This window comes from Engraulis encrasicolus, chromosome 5 (genome assembly GCF_034702125.1).
Source record: "Engraulis encrasicolus isolate BLACKSEA-1 chromosome 5, IST_EnEncr_1.0, whole genome shotgun sequence".
Lineage (NCBI taxonomy): Eukaryota > Metazoa > Chordata > Actinopteri > Clupeiformes > Engraulidae > Engraulis > Engraulis encrasicolus.
The window spans coordinates 52,629,148-52,639,294 of record NC_085861.1 but is presented as its reverse complement, the minus strand read 5'-3'; the positions used below and the strand labels follow the sequence as shown (position 1 = coordinate 52,639,294).

At 44.4% G+C, this 10,147-nt stretch overlaps 1 protein-coding gene across 1 annotated transcript in view; it reads left to right on the top strand.

The window, feature by feature from the left end:
• Nucleotides 1–10,147, top strand: part of bcl3 (BCL3 transcription coactivator) — a 31,546-nt gene that overhangs the window by 18,315 nt on the left and 3,084 nt on the right. Inside the window, exons 5-8 of the mRNA XM_063199726.1 lie at nt 3,058–3,265; nt 6,613–6,701; nt 9,238–9,315; nt 9,519–9,686. Coding sequence (XP_063055796.1) covers nt 3,058–3,265; nt 6,613–6,701; nt 9,238–9,315; nt 9,519–9,686 — 543 coding nt within the window. The remainder of the gene's footprint in view (nt 1–3,057; nt 3,266–6,612; nt 6,702–9,237; nt 9,316–9,518; nt 9,687–10,147) is intronic.

Genomic DNA, 10,147 nt, shown 5'->3' with positions numbered 1-10,147 from the left:
CTTTTCCTTGGTCATCTGTAGCCCTCTTTGTTAATAATTATAGAGTGTATTGCATATGGTTTCCTTATTTCCACTGTGTTTGAGCTTGTAAATATAATGGACAGTATAAAAAATGAGCTCTGGAACCACATACACTAAAAGATGTCATTTTGCATCAATATTAAGATTGTATGAGTCCCCCCCCCCCCCCCCCACACACACACCCCTCACCCCTTTTTTTGGCAAGACACTCTTGCAGTAAATGTATGATGATGCAAATCACAATACCATCAACGTGGGACCTATTATTTCTTTTTTTTCTTCCTTTTTGGCCTCGGATAGATCATATCTTGCTGCTGGATTCTTCTAACCATTGACTGTGATTTACTGCAGCCAAGCTTCCTCATACCCGTGCCCTGCATACTCGACTGAGTCAACACTGCCAGAGTCTTTATCCTCATACCAAGCAAGTGGGGGGAGATCGTAGGGATTTTCCCTCCCTAATGCTATTTCCCTCTCTCGGAAGTCACTCTCTATCTCTTCTCTCTCGTAACACTACCACTCCCCCTCTCCTTCTCCCGCTTATCTCTCTTATCTTTTCCCGTTCTCTTCTCTTTCTCTTCTCTTTCTCTCCTCTTTCTCTTCTCTTCTCTTCTCTTCTCTTCTCTTCTCTTCTCTTCTCTTCTCTTCTCTTCTCTTCTCTTCTCTACTCTTCTCTTCTCTTCTCTTCTCTTCTCTCTGAACTCTGTCTCGCTTTATTTTTCTCTTCTCCTCCTCTCTGATCTCTCTCTCCCTCTCCCTCTGTCTCTTTCTTTCCCCCTCCTTTCTCTCCCTCTTATTTCTTTCCCTTCCGCTCTCTTTTCTCTTCCCCCAGCCATTTCCTCCATTTCTCACACCTCCTTCTTCCCGTCCTCAAATGTTCTTTTTTTCTTACGCCTGTCCTTGTTTCTTTTCTTTTTGAAGAGGGGAGGAGAGGGGGGAGCTGCTGTACTTCCTGTGGTACAGTGTGAAAGTACACCATTACACAATTTGGAGAAATGCAAGCCTTGCGAACCATTGAGTACTGTCCCTGCTGTGCTGTTCTTTCCTCTGTCTCTGTCTCTGTCTGTGTGTGTGTGTGTGTGTGTGTGTGTGTGTGTGTGTGTGTGTGTGTGTGTGTGTGTGTGTGTGTGTGTGTGTGTGTGTGTGTGTGTGTGTGTGTGTGCGCGTGCGTGTGTATGTGAAAGAGAGACGCCAACATATGCAAGCATGCATGGCTCATGCTTATCTGTTACGATGATTCAGGCAGCAAAGGGAAATGGGAGTGCTATTTTCGTAGGAAGGGAGGGAGGTAGGGAGGGAGGGAGGTAGGGAGGGAGAGAACCGGCAGAGTTGTGACACCAGAGGACTTTTTGTCAAGCTCTTCCTAGCTGTTGTTCTGACTTTTTTTAAAACTTTTTTTTTTTTTTTTTAAACCACCCACCCTTACTGGAAGGCCCTCCCCTCCCCTCCCCTCCCCTCCCCTCCCCTCCCCTCCCGACATTGTTCCGACACACTAGTCACTGTATGGCACCAGACTAACCTGACTGATCCCTCTTGCCTCATAAGTGAAAGTGTCACTGCTGGCCTTGTGCACTACCCAGCCCCCACCCTCATCCCTCAATGTCCACAGTGGTGATTGTGAAGGGGTTTTCTCTGGGATTTCAATATGGAGGAAATTTTGTTGGCACAGTGTATCTGATCTTGGAAGTAAACAGAAAAAGACAACTAGGGAATTCCATGAAAGAGCTGGCATAGATTACTGTTTCGTTTTTACTCATGGGAGAAACTGGATGATTATGTGCTGTGCACTGTGATTAATATTTGAGCTATCTTCAGTGTGTTTTGACACCACTTCCAAATCATTATGAGCCATTTCTATCTATTTAGCCATTCCTTTTTCGCCACCACAGAAGTTGGAAGCTTTCGGTTCTGCCATGTTCCTTTCATTCTGATGTGTGATTTTCTTCAGCTTTGCCCTCTGATCGTAACATGCCCACAGAAATCTGTTTAGTAATTTCATGTACAAATCACAGGGATGCATGTACGCTCACACACACGCACACACGCACGCACGCACAGAGACACATACACCCACACACACACTCATACACGCACACGCACGCACGCACTCACATATGCACACGCTCACAATTCTCAAATGAGTACTGAGAACTGCCTGTACAAGTATTTATAAGTTACTACATTCCCCTTTCACTTCCTCCACCGCCTATGTTTTTTTTAAATCAGTGGACCTTGCTACGATGACTTAATCTCTAGATAAGGCGGTGGCACACAAGAACATGATGTCAGCTCAACTCCAGTGAGAAGAAGTCCCATCAATTTCCAATCCGATGCCAATCACTTTGGCCCAGAGATACTGTATCTAAGAGCCTCAGCTGGGACAGGGTGTCCCTTTCGTGCCTTTTTTATTGTGGCCATGCTATGAGTCACCTTGAGGCGCTTATCTTCCCGGTGACTTGTGGTGACCTTCTGCCTGTTCAACTGGTACTCGGTCACAAGGGTGCCTGCCTGCCTGCCTGTGCACGCGCTTGACGGGAATCACTAGCAGGAAGTGGCTTTTTTACAATTTCAGGGACTGAGGTAAACGAAATGCTGCTCCTTCTTATGGGCGGCGATGAGAGAAATTAATGTAGACGTGCACTGGTGCAATAAACAAGTGGTTATCAGTGTAATACAATTAAAAGTGTCAATGACACGTGGCACACACAGTGGCATACATACAGTAATGTTTGTAAATGTGGAGAGCATAGATTCACATGAGAATTGGTGTTCCTTCTCATGGCACACAAGGAAAATGAATGTATATGATATACACAGTAGCACAATAAATCAAACATGTGTTGGAGTGGGTGTCTTCTTATACTGTGTTACAGTTGGAATAATCTCATGTCTGCTACGTTGAGTGTGGAGAGCATAATCTGACATCACCTCTCTGTCTTTTTCCGTTTCTCTTTGTGTGTCTGTCTGTCTGTCTGTGGTTGCCCTGCCCTCCTGTCTGTCTGTCTGTCCTCCTGTCTGTCTGTCTGCCTCCCCCAGACTCCACTGCACCTGTCCATCATCACTGGTCACGTGGCTCTGGTGGGGGCCCTGCTGAGCGCCAACGCTGACCCCGCCGCGCTGGACCGCAATGGCCAGAACACGCTGCACCTCTGCTGCGAATACAACCACGCCGCCTGCCTCTCCAGCATCCTCCAGCTCTCCTCGGGCTCCACGCAATCCTTCCTGGAGACTCGCAACTACGAAGGTGAGTTTGAGTTTGAGTTTGAGTTTGGGTTGGGTTGGGTTGGGTTGGGCTGGGCTGTCAAGGTGTGTGAGGGGTTAGGTGGTGCTGGAATTTGGGGTTGCGTAGGGATTGCCCTTTTGCCTCAGGGCTGGTTTATCAAACAGCATGCGTGTGTCAGCGTCAGCGTATTTTTCTAATTAGCCTTCTGTAACATTCTTATTGTGTGTCACTTTTTTGGCATGTGGCCCTAAACAAGTTCCTCTGTATTGTAAACTGTCACAGACCCCCCCAAGGCTACTAGTGTGTACCTAAATTCCTTCTGAAATTCAGAGGCTTTTTGAAGCTGGTGATTTCCTTCATGATTCCAGCTGTTTCTGTGGGCAAATACACAGTAGGTACACTGACCACTCAATGACAGTACTCACAACTATTCCATCCGAAACAAAAACCACCAACTCAAATTTCATGTTCAAAAACAGCTTTGTTTAGAAGAAGCATGCCCACAGAGTCTTCGACTTTCAATAAGCCACCAGCTAAGTCTCCTTTTATCATTCCAATAGAAACAGAGGTTTAGCTATATAAAAAATGTCAATATCTACATCTTGTTCTGCAAACAGTTATCCTGTTGAAACATAAAGAGCTTCCCTTGATGGAGTCAGCTCAGTTAACTATCGTTATTACTCTGGGACGTCTGGTATCCAGAAGGTCTTTTTGGGTTTTCCTGAGATTCAGAACATGTGACTGGCCATGACTCAGATGCTTAGTCAGTGAATCAGATGTTGAGCATTTCATTGGTTTCATCCACAGTTTCATTTACACAAGACTGCAAGTTCACTTCACGCAAGATTGTATGACTAGCCTGTCCTTAGATAGTTTCCCAATTTTGAATTACAGAGCACAGTCAGCATACCGAAAACCCTATTATAGGAAGTACAAATCCCATGTACAAAATTGATCACTACGTTGGTTTTGCTATTAGTTGTTGTGTTTTCAGTGCACAATTAATAGGATCCCCAGTAAAGTAAATTACTACGTGTTGTGTTATGAATATAAATGTGTATGGCATTGAGTTTTTCTATGTATTTGTGAATTGATACGTTTATGTCTGTTTATAGTCAGGTTATACCTTAACATACGCATGATCATGGGGGTGATTCCAAGAACATGGTTAAGTGATAAACCTAGCTCAGTTAGCCTGCTAATAGATAGACAACATGTATCATCATTTATTCAAAAAAAGAAGACTCCAGGCTCTTCTGTTAGATGATTTGCCACTATACCTCAAGGTTAACTTAACCTGGTTTACTACTGAGCCAGGTTCTTGGAATACCCACCCTGGATGTGAGAGCAACAGCAGGGCATTTCCTGTTTTGGTAAGACACGCTAGGGCAGGGCAGAGTCTAGTCCCCCATGGCCCCTTAGAAAGCCCCTAGAAATACAGCTCACCCCCTCACTACGAGGGTGGAAACATAGTAGGAGGGTGTGTGCTCAGGTGTATGCATGTGATAAAGTGAGGGGTGTGGGCAGAGAGGTGTCATGGTGTGTGTGTGTGTATGTGTGTGTGTGTGTGTGTGTGTGTGTGTGTGTGTGTGTGTGTGTGTGTGTGTGTGTGTGTGTGTGTGTGTGTGTGTGTGTGTGTGTGTGTGTGTGTGTGTTCGCACGCGCTTGTGTGTTTATACTGTATATATGAAATGAAAACGTGTCAAGTGGCGAAACATGCCTCTGCAGGCCCTTCTGAATGAGCTCCAGAGAGCAGATCAAAGTGCTGGTGGATGTGTGTCAGTGCCCGCTTCATGTGCAGCAGTGTGTGGAGCGAGTCATAGCATACCTCTCTATGGTTACTAACTCGTGTGCTGAAGCAAGTGGCCCACTGACCGCCAGCGTTGGCAAACCCTTAAGTAACCTGTTCTACTGACCGAAAAGCCTTTCTAGCAACAAATCTGCCCATGTCTTGTAGCTCTGGTGAATGCTTTTTGATATACTACCATGTGCACTGTACTGTAGCTAGGCTATGTCTTGTCTGCTGTCTCTGGTTTGAAGCAATATATAACTTAAGTAATGATTGACGCGCAAAGAACTGGCACCTTCACAGCAGCCATTACATAGGCCTACTTGTACTGTACTCATCCCAAAAGCAAAAATGAGGCAATAAAAATGAGGTGATAAAAAATATTCCTGCTGAGCCGTTGTACATCAGGTTGCAATCAGTGGCATTGGTTGCATAGAGTAGTAGAGGACTGCTCCTTTATTGATTGCAAGGGGGAATTTAGGTGTCAAGTACGTGATACACATAGAGCAAGCAAGACATACAGGTAAAACATAAAACACAGAAACACATGGGCTACAGACTTTGAGTCAGATCAAAGTCAAACATGTTACACAGCTCTTTAGTCAGACAATGATCTGGCGTCTATTAAACAATATCTCAGAGTGGCAACAGTGAAGCTAGATGTAGTTTACCATGCGGCACTGCGTTTTATTACAAACGCAAACATGAGAACACATCACTGCGCATTGTATGAAATGGTAACATGGACTTCACTATCACTTAGGAGGAAAAGCCATTTCCTCATTTTTATTGTGAAGGCATTGGTGGGTAAACTCCCATCATATATCAACCGTCTGGTGTCACGCCAAACCAGTTCCTATGGCACTAGGTCAGGAAATAGAATTATCTTAAATATTCCTACAGTGCGTACTGAATTAGGTAAGACTTCTTTTAGTTCATATGCCCCATACGTTTGGAATAACCTCCAAAACACATTAAGCTTGGCATCTGTGCCCTCTGTAGAGAGTTTTAAAAATCTTTTAAAAACAACTTTAGTATAGGAGTGTCACTGCTTTTAAACTCAGTTTTACAGAGGTTTTGTGTGTGTGTGTTTTTTATTTCAGATTTTGTTAGTTTGTTAGTTCTTACTGTTTAGTGCTTGATGGTCTTACTTGTTAGTCTTGTCCAGTGTCTATTTTGTTTGCCCCTATGTCTGATATGTCTTATATCCTTACGTGTGCTTTTTTTTTTATCTGTTTTTTTATGTCATAATATGCATGTGCCTCCACTGTCTTAATGCCGTCTTGGCCAGGACTCCCTGGAAGAAGAGGTTTCTACCTCAATGGGACCTTCCTGGTTAAATAAAGGTCAAATAAAAAAATAAATAAAATAAAAATGCAGGGGTGGAACTGGGGGCGAGCAGGGCAGAGCAGAGCAGGCCCTCTCATATCGGTGGTGGGGGTCCTCTTAAGACCTTGTCAGGCTGTGTGGGGGGCCCTACCAGTGTCTTGCCCAGGGGCCCTGTGTGCAATTGTTCTGCCACTGGTAATAAGATTTTGGCAGCACTAACTGACATATCTGTCTCTATATCCATCCGCAGGTCTGTCCCCTCTCCACTTGGCGGTGCAGAGTGGCAATAAGGAGCTGGTGAAGCTACTTCTGAAATACGGAGCCGACATCAATGGAGTGGTGAGTTGAGATCTGACCCTGTCACAAGGCCTGTGTGTGGCTTGTTAAATTAAAGGTGCACTGTGTAATCATTTTTGTCATTTATTTCCAGAATTCATGCTGCCCATTCACAAATGTCACATTTTTTCCTGAATAGCCTACTAACCACCGCCATCAAATTCTAAATATTCATTATAACTGGGAAAATGGTACTTTTCATACATGAAATGGTACATAAATAGACATTTTAGTTGCAGATACTAGTAAATATTAATATATTACTTAGTCATATTCATACAAAGATCCAATTTGCCGACAGGCAGCATATAGTAGCTTCAATGAGCAGCATAGTTGCAATACCTACTTTGGCCAACATCCTATACAGCAGCCGTTCTCAAACTTCAGAACACCAAGGCCCACTTTGAAATGTGAAAAAAATCCGGGGCCCACCAAACCATGTAGCCCAATATGACATAATAGCTTATTATATTATATTACTTATATTATATTATATTCCATTACATTACATTATATTATATTATATTAGCCTATATTTCATGATATTATATTATTATTATATTGCTATGATAAATAATAAGACATTTTCAGAAAGCCATTGAGGTGCCTCCTAAATACTGAATATGAAATTAGCATGAAACAAGCCAGCAATCACAGCTCAGAGAAATAAGCTAAATACTAAATGCTCTATTAGTTCTGGGAAACTAATACTGCTCTAATAGTTAGGAGGAAATAGCCAACTGTAGCAAGCCAAAACGGCAAAGTTTCCTCTCACAATCGACTAAAGATGATTACAAATATCCGTTTTACACATCAACACCATAAGCATGAAAACACACCATATCACAACGTAGATAGAAAATGTAACACTGTACCTCGCGGGTAACTCGCGCTAATTAATTTGCGGTAGAAAATTACTTCCGCGATTGAAATGACACAATGTTTACACATAAATCCTGCCTATAGTAGCCTAGCCTAGGCCTACATCTTACCGCATCAAAACACCAAATAAGGAAGTGTACTCAAGTTTCTGGATGCACACAAGAAAGACACAAGATAACTAAACAAGATGTGAATATCTAAACACCATGTGAGTAAATTTGAGAATAATTTTCCCAGACCTCTGGCGGCCCACCTGCAATGCCGCGGCCCATAGTTTGAGAATCACTGCTATACAGTGCTCCTTCAATTGGGATGCATTACAGTGTCGTCAAAAAGTGTTTTGTGCTACTACTGTATTTCACGCACACCATCTTATTTCCCTGAGTTTCCTCAGAGATCCCGTCCCCTTTGTCTTTTCCGAAACACAGACAGACACCCATTCATACCACCCAAGCACACATTTGCACACATACACTGCACGCACACCCAATTCACACTCATATGAATGAATACTGAAGACACACATACATTAATGCGCACACGTGTACACATGCACATACGTACACACACACACTCAGACACACACACACATGAAGCGTGCGCGCACACACACATACATACACACACACACACACACACACACACACACACACACACACACACACACACACACACACCACCCATTATCTTTTATCAGGGATGTAATTTCCTGTCTGGCTAAATAATTTGCCCCAGACATGCCCCCCTCTGCACTGTGTTTCACCCCTACCAGTATTGGTACTGGTGTCGCCATTTCACATCTTTGCTTTTGTCTGTCTACCCCCCCAGACACACACACACACACTCCTCACTCCCACCAAAAACACACACACGCAAACGTGTGTGCACGCATGCACACACACACACACACACACACACACACACACACACACGCACACACACACACACACACACACACATACACACACACACACACACACACACGCATATACACACTGACACACACACACTCACACACACACACACACACACACACACACACACACACACACACACACACACACACACACACACACACACACACAGACACACACACACACACACACACACACACACACAGTGTTCACAGACACCTGCTCTGCTTTCCTCATTCCATTTAAGTCGTCTTCACCCAGTCAGTCATCTGCAGTTCCACTGAACCTCTTTGGTTATACCAGAGAACTTGTCAATGCTAAAGCCACAAACATGTTGACTGTCTTTACATCTGTGTGTGTGTGTGTGTGTGTGTGTGTGTGTGTGTGTGTGTGTGTGTGTGTGTGTGTGTGTGTGTGTGTGTGTGTGTTTGCACGTGTGTGTGTGTGTGTGTTTGCACGTGTGTGTGTGTGTGTGTATGTATGTGTGTGTGCGTGTGTGTGTGTGTGTGTGTGTGTGTGTGTGTGTGTGTGTGTGTGTGTGTGTGTGTGTGTGTGTGTATGCATGCATGCATGCCTGTGTGTGTGTGTGTGTGTTTGTGTGTGTGTGTACGTGTGCTCATGCGTGTCTATGTGTGTGTGTGCGCACTAATGTATGGATGTGTTGTTAATTAATAACATAATTTAAAAAACATCGTTCATCATGTGGAGTTAAGCACTTTTGTTTGTTTGTTTTGTTTCACCAGGACAACAAAAGTGGTCGAAGCCCACTCATGCACGCAGTGGAAGCCAACAACATGGCCATGGTCAGCATCCTCATCGAGGTAGGCATTAGCTTGGGTAAATACAGGTGTGTGTGTATGTGTCTGTGTGTGTGTGCGTATGTATGTGTGTGAGTATAAGAGCAAGAGAAGGAAATCACATCAGATGGTTTACTGTAAAACACAACTTACGTAAACACTACTTTGGCGCCCCCTTGTGCCCACTATCAATTCTCTCTACTCTCATCTCTCTGTCACTGGTGTAGTATCGCTGTGATGTGAACGCGCAGTCCTACAGCGGCAACACGGCTCTGCACAGCGCCTGCGGTCGCGGACACATAGAGGCGGTGCGCACCCTGCTGAAGAACGGAGGAGACAGCAGCCTGAAGAACTACCACAATGACACCGCCATCATGGTGGCCAAGAACAAGAGGGTGAGTGGGGCAGGGACAGGAGAATGGATCTTACCACCCTTGGCTTCAAGTGCCTGTTGCACGGGTGGGAAACTTTTTTTATTCGAGGGGCCTCTGCAAATTCCTCCAAGGGCCGTAAAAGTCCTCCAGGGGCCATACTATGAACACAAACCAGGATTTCCCCCTGCACTTTAGGCCTATATTTAAGGCAGCCACCTTTAAAACAGACCCCATCTTCCCTAGGTCCCCTGAAATATAACTTAGAATTAGACATTAGAATTATATCGGGGGGGGGGGGGCAGATAAAACAGCGTCAAGGCCCGTGAACGACCCCCAAGACATAGATTCCCCACCGCTGGCTTATTGGATCCCATTATGAATGGTGGATGGGCTGGTGGGTGTAGCCATCATGAAAGTGAAGTGAAAAAAAGTGAAAAGTGAAAGCCCATTGGGAAACTCCAACTCCCATTGTCATTGTGACA